This window comes from Helianthus annuus, chromosome 2, assembly GCF_002127325.2.
Source record: "Helianthus annuus cultivar XRQ/B chromosome 2, HanXRQr2.0-SUNRISE, whole genome shotgun sequence".
Lineage (NCBI taxonomy): Eukaryota > Viridiplantae > Streptophyta > Magnoliopsida > Asterales > Asteraceae > Helianthus > Helianthus annuus.
The window spans coordinates 112442355-112456539 of NC_035434.2; the positions used below are offsets into that span (position 1 = coordinate 112442355).

Here is a 14185-nt window from a genome sequence, read left to right on the forward strand (position 1 = left end):
GTGCTTCATAACATTCTGTTGTATGTGCCACCTGCAAAGAAGCCTGGAGGCGTTTGGAAATACTTTAGCACACGCGCCCATAAGGGCTAGGTCTCTATCCGTTAAAATCACACGTGGCTCCATACATTCATCCAACATTGACTTAACCCTCCCAAGCACCCACACAAAGTTATCACCCCGTTCTTTACTAACAACGGCATGCGCGATAATAAACGATTTGTTGGTAGGCGTCATACCAACAATCTGGATAAAGGGCATATTGTATATGTTTGTCTTGTACGTCGCATCGATCAGCATGACGTGGGGGAATGCACGCCACATGACTCTCGAGTCCCGATGAAGAACGAAGATCTCTGTTACGATCTCTGTTCCGGGTTCCTCCCGTGTCTCGTAAATAAAGTCGTTGTTTATCAGCACGTTTTCTAGTGACTGCATGGGAGTCAATCCTTGTCTTTGTTCGGCTCTAATCTTCGCTACAACGTTTTGAACGTCTTTCTGAACATGAAACCTGTCGGGGTTCTGCTTCCTTATCGTTTGAAATATTTTGTGCGGCTCCATGTTTTGAGCTGTCAGCTGCTCGATCAGTTTCATTTCGCTTGGAGTAAACCTTCGCACAAACGCGTGGGCCGACAGGTCCTCACAAAGTTCGTGGTTATGTTCAATTGTTCCGTCTTTTATCTCCCAGGTTTCATACGGGTGGTTTCGGACAGCCAGCAGGTAAAACGGGCAACCGGTTTTTTTGCTTCCAGCTTTTCTAAGTGTTGCTGTAGTCTGGTGCTCACCACCACGATTACATTCAAGCCATACCCTCCCGGTTCTTCCCCCGATTTTCTTTGATCGACGGGTGACAATAACGAAACCATCCGCGTTTGCTATTGCTTGTATCCGTTTCTTTAGTTCATCTAAAGAGTTGAAAACCTGTAACATCGACAATAATAATAATAATAATAATAATAATAATAATAATAATAATAATAATAATAATAATAATAATAATAATAATAATAATAATAATAATAATAATAATAATAATAAAATAGTAATTTATACCTGCTTTTTTAAGTACGCACTGTCCAGGATGGGAGGTGCCTCACCACCATATCTACCATATCCACCATAACCACCATATCCACCATATCCTCCAACGTCCGGATTGTTTTGATGAACGTAAGGAGTGCCCGGGGAAATGAATTGCTGATGATCACCGTCTCTTCCGTATCCACCGTATCCACCATATCCACTGTCTCCTCCGTATCCACCGTCTCCTCCGTATCCACCGTCTTCTCCGTATCCACCGTCTCCTCCGTATCCATAGTCTCCTCCGTATCCATGATCTCCTCCGTATCCACCGTCTCCTCCGTATCCACGGTCTCCTCCGTATCCACCGTCTCCTCTGTATCCACCGTTTCCTCCGTATCCACTAGCATGGTATGAGTCATCTACAGGGGCTGTTTCATCAACAGGAGGATGCTTGTTCAAATCTAGAAACGGGTTGTTTTGTTTTCCTTGTATACTAGACACAACCTCCTCTTGCTCATTAGAATCGGGAACGCCAGACTCCTCTAAAATAGACAACCGTATCATCATTAGTAATTAATAAACTAAAACAACAAGTAATTAAAACATTTAAGCTAATAACTGTTACCGGAACGCTTTCGTGCCCCCAGTTGTCGTTAGAATACTGCCCGAAGATATAGTTGCCGTCCCAATATGATGACATTTCAACACTCCGGGATTATAAGAACGCAAATACAAACAACATGAGTGTCTTTCGAATAAATACAAGAAGAAACAGAATGTGTGAATGTGAGTGTTTGTTGAATGCTCGGGTGTGGACCAAGAATGCACTGTATGTTGCATTTTATGTGAGATATAGACGCCTCGTATAGCTCTTTACTCCCCCTATGCCTTTAAGTTATGTCAGACACATAGTCTCATCATAGTCAAATCAGTCAGCAAGACGCCTCGTATAGACCTATACGAGGCGTCTAAGTACCCTCGTATTGGTCCCTCGTACAGGCCTAGACTCCCCGTCTGATGTGACTGATGTGACGTTGTACAAGGTGCAGAAGCTGGTCGGGAAAAGAAACCCTATACGCCTCGTATAGGTCTATACGAGGCGTCTTGAAGGGTGTGGAAATAGGCGTTAAGGTGTGTGAATATGTAGACCCTTTATTAAATTAAACAAAAAAAATGAACTCTTATTTTTATGAGAGGCACAACTTTCAAGTGGCCAGGGGGCGTCCGACCCTTCGAACTTTTCGCTCAGTAGTGTTATGTATGTATGTTTCATATAGAATTTTTTAGGTATATACGTTTTCGACCCTTGGTTTTAAAAAAAAAATTTACTCGTATAGAAATTTTAGGTCCGATGACTTCCGACCCCCGATGGAAATTTTCAAGCTTCATGATTAAGTTGGTTATGATATATTATCTGTATAAAGGTAAGGTTGTTTGTGAATGACAATAAACTCGTAAAAAAGTATAAATATAAGGACTTTTGTGAATGATAATAGACTCGTAAAAAAATGACCTTTTTTAAAAGTCTATACATTGAATTGAATATACTGTATACAACTTTATCTTATAAAAAAGAGTAAACTGCCATTTTGGTCCTTGTGGTTTCGCCAGTTTTGCCACTTTAGTCCAAATCTCAAACTTATTACATCTGGGTCCCTGTGGTTTGCATTTTGTTGCCATTTTAGTCCAAAAGTGAAATTTGACCAGATTACCCACTTTTGACCCTGCTATTTTGTCTTCACCCTCAGGGGCATTTTGGGCATTTTAGGTTTATTATAACCTAATATTAATTAACCCCCTTAATATATAAACCCCACCCCACCATCACTGAAGATCAAACCCCACCCCACCATCAGTGAAGATCATCTTCTCAAACAATCACCACCACCACCGTCACCCTCACCTCACTGCCTCCACCATCACCGCCGCCACCCCGACACCCTCACCTCCTCCACCTTCACCACCCCCGGAATCGGATTTACTGTTCTTGTGAATCACCCCCGTCAATCACCACCACCACCGTCGCCCTCACCTCACCGCCTCCACCATCACCGCCGCCACCCCCGACACCCTCACCTCCTCCACCTTCACCTCCTCCTGAATCGGATTTGAATCACCTCCGTCAATCACCACCACCACTAAAGATCCACCACCACCACCGTCGCCCTCACCGCCTCCACCATCACCGCCGCCACCCCCGACACCCTCACCTCCTCCTGTCACACCCCATCCAATGGCGGAAACATCGGGATGAGACGAAGTGTGAAGATTGCTAGAGACATCATAACGCTATTTGTGACAATATTTAGAAATTCCAAATTTCATTTCATTTCATAACTTCAAATAGTCAACATTACAAGAAATTCAAATACAACAAGTTTAACATAACAACATGATAACATAACAAAATTTGATACAACATATTAGACCCTAACGTCTATATGTGTATCTAGGCATCAACGCTACTTCTTTTCTTAGCATCGTCCTCATCAACCTGTAACATGTTTAAAATAATTCAATGCAAAAGCAAAGGCGAGTATACAAGTTTGGTACATACATAGCATAAGATAAAAGTGTGAACAATCCCTCATAGCAAGCATGCGATTCAAGATAAACATTAAATATGGCATGTGTCTAACATATCAAACCAAGAAAACGCAACTTGCTCATGACATAACCAAAGTTTCAGTAGAGGCGGGTCGTTAATCCTATAGCGCTACATATGTCAAGGTTTGGCTCGTACGAAGTTAATGATAAGTTCAACACATAAGAATCACCCAAATTTAAAGTATCAAGCCATCACATATACAAGCATTGTTATAGGAATGTTCGTGTGTTTAGACAAAAGTTCATGTGTAAGTTTCAATAGGTAAACATGTTACACCCCAAAAGTAGTAAAAGTAAAAAGGGGAAAAGTACGAGTATACTCACAAAGTTTGCATATGTTTTCCGATTATCCAATTGTTGACGAGTAGAGATTTAGAGTCCGAATGTATAAGGGATAAAGTTCAAGTATGTTTAGAGTCGAGATTCGGTGTTTAAAACAACATAAAAATAAGATATGAGAATAACATGGAAAATAATCATTTAGTACATATGATGCTTGTTCTTGACACTAGGAAACTCGAAGGAGTTTAGATGTTTTCATGGAACAAGGTTCCATTAGAATCGTGACAAGTTATCATAGTCTAGGATGATGTAATCTAGTACCCCGACATATGAACACTAGTTCATCATCAAAGATTCGATTATTCGAATAATATATTTAGGTTATATAATATATGTCCAATAGTTCAAGCATGAGGTAGAAGATTAAAATCTTCATTTTGGTACCTCTAAATGTCATAGAAGTCATGTAGGATGTAGGAAGATCAAGTCTTCCATTTAGGCACCTCTATGTGTTCACCACTACACTTGATGTAAAAAAAAACAACCAAGGAGGGTCATGAACATACAATAAAGAATAAGAAATATACATACTAACTAAGAGAAATCATCAAATCATGTGAGGATTGTATGTTTGGACAACCCAAGTTGTTCCATAATCACTCATGTATCAAAGACAAAGTTTGACATGACTTGTGGGTTAAAAACCCTAAACAAAACACCAAGTTTATGGTTTAATCCTCTGATTTTAAATGTCTCAACCTTGTTTTTAAGCTTAACCAACCATGGGATAAGTTGTAAGCATTAGGACATAGGTATGAGATGTGTTGGACACAAGTTGCATAGGTTTAAACAAGTTTTTGATGAACATAAAAACAAACAAAAAGTTTATGGACTATTTCGGGGCATTTCCAGGTCTGATTTCTCCAAGGAGAAGTCTAGGAATCGAACCCCATGATTATACAAGCAAGTAGGAAAAAGAATCGAGTGAATCGGATAAGAATTGAGTGAGTTATGCTCATTTTCGTGAAGGGGTGTCAATCTACTCGAACCCTTGCTTTCAGCTACGGTTTGGTGGATGTTTTGTGAGTTTTTAGGGTTGTAAAAGTGGTAGGGAGGCTGGTTATAAGGGGTATTTATAGGGGGAAGGATTAGGGTTTCAATGGGTTGGGCTTTGGAAGTGTTTAGAAGGGGTTACACCTTGAAACTAGCCCACAAAACCCAACTATATGGGCTGAATTTTGCTGAATTGGGGCTGCCATATTTCTTTACTTTTTTATTTTTTTAAAACATTATAATGAGTAATTTTGTTAGTTAAGTTGTGTAATAATGTGCAACAATGTTTCCCCTAACTTGTAACAAGGTGAAATATGAAATAAAACATGATTTAACTAGGTAAAAAGTGTAATGTACAAGTTTTATTTACGAAGCAAGTTCCGTATTTTACAACGATTACAATGAAAGAATGGTTATAAGAACACAAGATTTCCAAAGTTAGAATTTCACGTAAGGTTTCTAAATGTAGGAAGTTTGAAAACGCAGGGCGTTACAGTCTCCCCTCCTTTAGGAAATTTCGTCCCGAAATTTATTTAAGAGGAAGGCTTGAAAGAGTTTTTGGATAAAGGTAATCATTAAGAATTGAAACTTGGGAAGTTTGAAAAGTACTAAATTTTGGAGAACATCAAGGTAGATTTGCAAGGGGAAGTTTTTAAGGATAGTATAAAAAAAATCATACTTTCGTAAAACCTGTTTATTGAGAGGAACGAAAAGGTTTGTTACTTTAAATAAAGCAATAGAGAGATACTAAGTATAGTTACACAAGAATCAAGAATAGGGAGGCTATTTTATAGGTAATGAGGTAAGTTAGGACTCAAATGTTTAAACAAGCTGGATTGCGAACGAGTTTTGTATAAAATAATACGAGTATAGAATGAACGAATGGCTCTTAAAGAGTACAAGTATGTGAATAGCATAAGTGTTGGATAGATGAACGTAGTGTGTTAAGGATGAAGTCTCGTCATGAATAATCGGATATAATGCGTTTGTGAGTTGCGTGAAGTTGTATTAGGTCCAAAAGGTCTGTAACACACTGAATTTCTCATGGCACGTTTTACGAAAGTTTGGTAACATGGTGAAAACACTTATATATAGGAAGTACCAGCGGCGTATCCACCATGTTTTAACCACATTACGTCCGTTTCGTTACTCGGGGTCATGTTACGTTCCGTGTCTTACCATACACAGTAGTACACTCTATGGTTCTCATACGCCTATCACTTTAATCCCGTGTGCACCCGCGATTATACTGACCGTCGCATGATCCACATAGCTTGTACTAGTTATGTATGAATCAAGGTATACATGAATTTGAAAATAAGAATGTGTACGTAGAAGAATGTCGTATGTAAGCATGTTTATGTTTAAGCATGTATGGGACCCACGTAAGCGAATCCCTCGGATTACGCTCGCGTATAGGTACGAATGTACGAATCATGAGTAAGGATGAAAGTATGAGCATAAGTTTAAGTATGAATACGCATGTATGTATGAGCATAAACATAAAACGTGTAAGTAGTATGTGTACAAGTAGAAGCGTAAAACGTATAAGTAGTATGTGTATGAGTACAAGCATAAAACGTATGAACATAGGTGTAGGTATGAAAAATAAATATTGCGTATATGGTGTACGTTGAGACATTGCGGAGAAAAAAAAGGTTAAGTATGTAGATACGAACGATATAAATGATGTTATCGCGAGATATCGTCTAAAATGTGTATGATAATGTGCATGTATAGTTGTTTAAACAAAACGTTGAGTTTGTCGAATCAAAATTAGATTGAGCTTGGTTTGAAAGGTAGAATATAGTTTGTATATGTAAAGGAACATAAAGTACTCATTGGTAATGCTTAACGTATTTTGTAATGATTGAAATGCTACTTTTGTTAAAAAAAAAAGGAGTTCACGTATGTTGGAAATTGTCGGTCCCCATGAAGTCTTCTAGCCCACGTGTTTTGAAATTTGGATGACGAGTTAAGCGTTGTAGAGAAGGTTTTTTTTTTTTTTTTTTTTTTTTTTTAAATAACGGGTTTGTTTCATTTGCATCAAAACATGAAATTTTGAACTTTGAAAGTTCTTGTGAAAACGTCGACCCTTAGAAAAGAAATTTAGTAAAAGAACTTAGTGATTGTTTAAAAATAATTTTAACAAAGGATTTATTGATGTTGGAAAGAGTATTTGGTAAAACGATCATATAACATCTATGAGGTCTTATAAGTAATTGAGAAAGGTTAGTTTGATTTCGATTAAGAGTGGAAGTCTCTAGTATGATGATATAATGTGAACGTGTTTCAGTTAATAAATCAGATGTGAAGTTTATGGGCAAGAGATTCATTAGACCGATTAAATTGATAGGTAGCATTTCGTAAGGTTTGGAAATTCGTGTAGTAAAACGGTAAAGACATGATTAAGAATCTCGTGTATATGATTTGAGTGAAAATGGATGGTAGAATAAGAAGTACGTTTGATAAACAATGTATTTTGAAATCGGAATAAGTAGGTATTTTGAATAATGATAAATGATTTAGGTATAAAACATGATCGGGTTTGCATAATAAAATATTTTGAAAGAGAAGTTTTGGGTAACGGTCACCTAAGTAAGGGAATCACCCCTAACTCGTTGGTGAGGTCGTTTTAAGGGAAGAGGGGTGGAGTCAATCGTCAAGGTAAGGAAGTCACTCCAATCTCGATGATACCTCTCCACTAGTTGTTACAAGGAATATGAATTTAAATTATATGAAAATCATGCATATATAAATGTATCGAAAAGGTTCGATATGTTGTGCGTGTGAAAAGAGAAATCAAAGGTAAACTCGAGGTTGAAAGATTGCATCGTATAAAATGAACAATAGAAACACATGTTTGACCAAAGTTTGGAGTGTTCCAAACGGAACTTTGACTAACCAAAGTGGTCGAAAAGTCTTTTGAATTTGAGGAGCATGCTTTGGCCTAATAGGTAAAATACTCTCGCCGACAAGTCGGTTAACGGTATTTACCCTTCCGGTTACTACATGTCCCAAATCAATCGAAATTTCAAGACTTGGCGGGATTTATGAAAAATCAAGGAGTGGAACTAGTCGACAAGGTGCGGGTTTCACCCCTATCTTGATGATTTCGTATCCTAAGTGTGGTTGGTACTCGTCGGGTCAAAATTTAAATTTCGACATGTTGACGAGGGTCCACTAGAATTTGAAATTTGAGATTTACCATTAAGATGTGGATCTCACTCCTAGCTTAATGGCGATATCTCGTGTAAAAAAGAAGAATAGATAGATTGAGAGTCGTTCACCAAATTGTGGGTTTCACGCCTATTTTGGTGAATTCGTCTCATTTGTATAATGCGAGTGTTTACGGATTTAGAATAGTCGAGTAAAATGCATGAGGTAAAGAGTATGTTAAAGGAATAAACAAACAAATTTAAATGCACAATGAAGCATACTAAGAATAGAACATAATGAATGAGACAATAAAACAGGTATTAGCACATATTAAAGTAAATATGGCATGCCAAGTGTTAACACATAAGCGACATATATGCTTAAAAGAAAAAAAAAAGGAATAAATAAGAACAAATAAGGTAGCATGTAAGTAGTTTCAAACAAAACATAAGAATAAAGCTCTAAAACTATAGACTAGGCTAAAGCATTCCTACTTTCCCTAATTCCCTATAGTTATGGCTCTGATACCAATCTGTCACACCCCAACCAATGGCGGAAACATCGGGATGAGACGAAGTGTGAAGATTGCTAGAGACATCATAACGCTATTTGTGACAATATTTAGAAATTCCAAATTTCATTTCATTTCATAACTTCAAATAGTCAACATTACAAGAAATTCAAATACAACAAGTTTAACATAACAACATGATAACATAACAAAATTTGATACAACATATTAGACCCTAACGTCTATATGTGTATCTAGGCATCAACGCTACTTCTTTTCTTAGCATCGTCCTCATCAACCTGTAACATGTTTAAAATAATTCAATGCAAAAGCAAAGGCGAGTATACAAGTTTGGTACATACATAGCATAAGATAAAAGTGTGAACAATCCCTCATAGCAAGCATGCGATTCAAGATAAACATTAAATATGGCATGTGTCTAACATATCAAACCAAGAAAACGCAACTTGCTCATGACATAACCAAAGTTTCAGTAGAGGCGGGTCGTTAATCCTATAGCGCTACATATGTCAAGGTTTGGCTCGTACGAAGTTAATGATAAGTTCAACACATAAGAATCACCCAAATTTAAAGTATCAAGCCATCACATATACAAGCATTGTTATAGGAATGTTCGTGTGTTTAGACAAAAGTTCATGTGTAAGTTTCAATAGGTAAACATGTTACACCCCAAAAGTAGTAAAAGTAAAAAGGGGAAAAGTACGAGTATACTCACAAAGTTTGCATATGTTTTCCGATTATCCAATTGTTGACGAGTAGAGATTTAGAGTCCGAATGTATAAGGGATAAAGTTCAAGTATGTTTAGAGTCGAGATTCGGTGTTTAAAACAACATAAAAATAAGATATGAGAATAACATGGAAAATAATCATTTAGTACATATGATGCTTGTTCTTGACACTAGGAAACTCGAAGGAGTTTAGATGTTTTCATGGAACAAGGTTCCATTAGAATCGTGACAAGTTATCATAGTCTAGGATGATGTAATCTAGTACCCCGACATATGAACACTAGTTCATCATCAAAGATTCGATTATTCGAATAATATATTTAGGTTATATAATATATGTCCAATAGTTCAAGCATGAGGTAGAAGATTAAAATCTTCATTTTGGTACCTCTAAATGTCATAGAAGTCATGTAGGAGGTAGGAAGATCAAGTCTTCCATTTAGGCACCTCTATGTGTTCACCACTACACTTGATGTAAAAAAAAAAACAACCAAGGAGGGTCATGAACATACAATAAAGAATAAGAAATATACATACTAACTAAGAGAAATCATCAAATCATGTGAGGATTGTATGTTTGGACAACCCAAGTTGTTCCATAATCACTCATGTATCAAAGACAAAGTTTGACATGACTTGTGGGTTAAAAACCCTAAACAAAACACCAAGTTTATGGTTTAATCCTCTGATTTTAAATGTCTCAACCTTGTTTTTAAGCTTAACCAACCATGGGATAAGTTGTAAGCATTAGGACATAGGTATGAGATGTGTTGGACACAAGTTGCATAGGTTTAAACAAGTTTTTGATGAACATAAAAACAAACAGAAAGTTTATGGACTATTTCGGGGCATTTCCAGGTCTGATTTCTCCAAGGAGAAGTCTAGGAATCGAACCCCATGATTATACAAGCAAGTAGGAAAAAGAATCGAGTGAATCGGATAAGAATTGAGTGAGTTATGCTCATTTTCGTGAAGGGGTGTCAATCTACTCGAACCCTTGCTTTCAGCTACGGTTTGGTGGATGTTTTGTGAGTTTTTAGGGTTGTAAAAGTGGTAGGGAGGCTGGTTATAAGGGGTATTTATAGGGGGAAGGATTAGGGTTTCAATGGGTTGGGCTTTGGAAGTGTTTAGAAGGGGTTACACCTTGAAACTAGCCCACAAAACCCAACTATATGGGCTGAATTTTGCTGAATTGGGGCTGCCATATTTCTTTACTTTTTTATTTTTTTAAAACATTATAATGAGTAATTTTGTTAGTTAAGTTGTGTAATAATGTGCAACAATGTTTCCCCTAACTTGTAACAAGGTGAAATATGAAATAAAACATGATTTAACTAGGTAAAAAGTGTAATGTACAAGTTTTATTTACGAAGCAAGTTCCGTATTTTACAACGATTACAATGAAAGAATGGTTATAAGAACACAAGATTTCCAAAGTTAGAATTTCACGTAAGGTTTCTAAATGTAGGAAGTTTGAAAACGCAGGGCGTTACACCTCCACCTTCACATCCTCCTGAATCGGAATCAGGTCCATTTTCTGAAAGGGAAATCCTGGGGTGTCCTGGTTGAAACCCTAGATTGAAGCAGGTGAAATTGAGGGGGGACACATGGGGATTTCTTCGCTGTGTTGATTGACAAGCTGTTCGGAGGTGCAATGGTGGTGGTTGCAGGGGTGATTTTAACAGTGTGTTTGGACGGTGTGTGGTGGAGGTTGTAGTAGGGAAGAAGCTATTATTTGAGTTTTTGTTAATTGATTGAGTTGTATGTATTTGATTCTTTTCTTAAGATATTACACATAATGAAGTTGATTTTGAATGAATTGGAATTTGATAACTGTGGTGGTGGTTGAGGTTGGGTAGTAGTAGGTGGTCGTGGCGGGGGTCGGTGGTGGCAGAGGTATGGAGTTGACACAGGGGTGGGGAGAGGGTGGTGATGGTCGCAGTGGTGAGAAGGGGGAGGAGGTGGCGGTGCTTGTGGCGGCAGAGTGGTGGTGGTGGCGCTGCAGATCCAGTGGTGGGGGTGGTGGTGAGAAGGGGGAGGAGGTGGCGGTGCTTGTTGATGTTGTTCTGGCAGTGCATTATTGTTGTTGTTCTGGCAATGGCATTATTATTTATTAATTTGAGTTATAATAATTACAGATGCCCAAAATGCCCCTGAGGGTGAAGACAAAATAGCAGGGTCAAAAGTGGGTAATCTGGTCAAATTTCACTTTTGGACTAAAATGGCAACAAAATGCAAACCACAGGGACCCAGATGTAATAAGTTTGAGATTTGGACTAAAGTGGCAAAACTGGCCAAACCACAGAGACCAAAATGGCAGTTTACTCTATAAAAAAAATACTTACTCCTAATCATTCACGAGTTACTATTCTTTCTCTTACAACTAGAAAGAATTTCTAGAAAAAAATGATGATAGTTTTTCATCAAAGATTATATACATTTGAACTTTATACAATCAGCAAAATTCTTCATCAACTTGCCTTAAAATCTCCATCAACATGCTTATTTTGATCCTTGACAGATTCAACCAACAACTCTATCTTCTCTTCTACATCTTCGACCTAATCAAATCACATAAAGAAAACCCCAAAAATCCATGTTAATCATTTTCGAATCTTTTCTATAACTGTAACAAATTAGTTGAAATATTAATAAAAACCTCATGCAGGAAATCCTCAACCAAGTGAGCTTCCCTTGCTATTTCCTCCGCCACACCTTCCACGAACACCACTGCATTTCTCAGTTTTCCACCTTCTGGAAGATGATCCGCCACGTCTTTTGCCACCTTGTCGACGGTCTCCGCCACGTCCTCTATACGGTCTACTATTTTCTCCGTTTCCTCGACCACCGTATCAACTTCATCTACAGGTGCAGGAAATAAAAATGTTTACAAAACTTTTTAACTAAATAAATGTAATAAAAACCCAATAATTAACATAATGTGAATTTAATAAAGAAAATGGATGAGTCTCTATAACTATAAGTGAACTTGAAAATATATCAGGCTGTTAATAATTTTTTTACCTTTGATTTTTAATAACATGATCCATTTTCTACTGAAAAATGGCACGATTAATGCAGTTATCATTCCAATCCATTGTTGCCTGCCATTAAAAAAATTAATAAAATCAGCTGCAAATTGGAAAAAAAAAAAAAAAAGAGAAAAACGTAAAAAAAAATTAATAAAATCAGATGCAAATTGGGAAAAAAAGAAAAAAGAGAAAAACGTAAATTTGAATTTGATAAATATTTTTCACAAAACCCTTATCTTTGTTTCATCATGAAAAATATGTAAATAAAACAATTATAATATTAAATCATTATGAAAAATATATAAAATAGAACATACCATGAACTTAAGGAGTTATCAGTAGGAGGATGATGATTTCCCGGTTGTATACTGTACACCAAAAAACCTCTTCTTGCTTGGCGGGATGCCACGGTACCACCAAGATGCAACGGCTGATCTTGGAAGCCAACAACGGCTCTTTTCTTACCGATCGCCAACCGGAGATTTGGAAGCCGCTTAGAATATTCAATACTATGGATTAAATTACTAGACGCAAGAACGACTGTTGATGCCATTAGTTCGTGTGTCAAATATTAGTTTTCTTGAATATTTTGAGGAAAAAAATAGAAGAAGGCTTTGGATGTTTGAAGTATTAGTTTTCTTGATGAATTTATAAATATTTAGGTGTTTAGATGAGGAAGATGATGTTAAAAAGTAGGCATAAAATGGATTTTGAGGTGTCATCTTTGAATCATCTTGTGACATTTCCACACGTTATGGGTAAACTTAGTTGACACAAAGTTATTGAAGGTTCCAAATCGGATTTACGTTGCCTGGTCTCCCTTTGGCCACAAGAAAAGGAAATTTTCCACTTTCGGGAAATTGACTTTCAAAAAAATGGATCTATATTAGAAAAGTTTGAGGTATCCTACTATTTTCTTTTTTAATTTCATGTGAATTTAGGACTAATTTATTAAATATATTTAAATTATATTATATATTACTAATTTGCAACTCTTTCTTGCATTTGTACATGTTGGTTTAGTCGTTGTGTCCAAATACTTTTAATTTTGGTTTGTTTTTTTTTAATTTTTTGACTTTTAACCCCAAATACTTTTACAATTTATTCCCAACATTTTTTTAACTTATAGTTTTGTTACCCTCTACCTTTCATCTTTTACATTTTTTTTACGTTTCAGTTTAAAATTTATGAATCAACATGCCGCAACGTTCGTGTATGGTTCAACTTTTATCATTTCTTTTTAATTTTTTTTCGTCAACGTAATGTTTTTCTACATTTTGTTTGTACCATCTTATGTAGGATATTTTATTTTCTTTACAAAGCCATCATGAGTATTCGTCTTTAGGGTCAATAAGGAGTATCGATATGGTAATGAACTGCATCCATAACTTTTTTTTTTTTAACTTTTAAATATACCGCTATAAACGTGGTTTTTTTCATCATCGCGTAGAATATCCCGAAACGATTTTCTTGTATTTATCTACATTTCCAACCTGTCGTAGAGCACAGGTGATAACCCACTGCAGGTCCTAGATCGACTTAATTATTATTTTTTAATTTTTACGTTTCGTATGTGTGGTCCAACTTGTTTTTATGTCCACTTTCATTCAGTTTTATTTTTATTTTGTTTTATATACGATTTTTTTCGGTGTTAATGGTCACTCGGTGATGCTAATTGGTACACCCGGGGGAAGGGGGTGTGATAGACAATCCATAACGGATCCGGTTGGAGTGCAAAAATCCAAGTCCGCAAACCCGCGACCCGACCCGA

General features: G+C 36.8%; 1 protein-coding gene and 1 long non-coding RNA gene across 2 annotated transcripts; both read right to left on the reverse strand.

Moving 5' to 3' along the window:
• Positions 1-1505: 1505 nt before the first annotated feature.
• On the reverse strand, positions 1506-1684 carry LOC110925568. Its single transcript, XR_002584566.2, has 2 exons — positions 1646-1684; positions 1506-1560 (listed from the first exon to the last, which is right to left on the reverse strand). It is a non-coding gene; the product is annotated as an uncharacterized LOC110925568 (long non-coding RNA).
• A 10002-nt stretch (positions 1685-11686) lies between these two features.
• On the reverse strand, positions 11687-13083 carry LOC110921862. Its single transcript, XM_022166183.2, has 4 exons — positions 12732-13083; positions 12407-12486; positions 12042-12244; positions 11687-11943 (listed from the first exon to the last, which is right to left on the reverse strand). The coding sequence occupies exons 1-4, from the start codon at positions 12965-12967 to the stop codon at positions 11854-11856; spliced, it is 609 nt and encodes a 202-aa protein (XP_022021875.1). The 5' UTR covers positions 12968-13083; the 3' UTR covers positions 11687-11853.
• Between the last annotated feature and the right edge of the window lie 1102 nt (positions 13084-14185).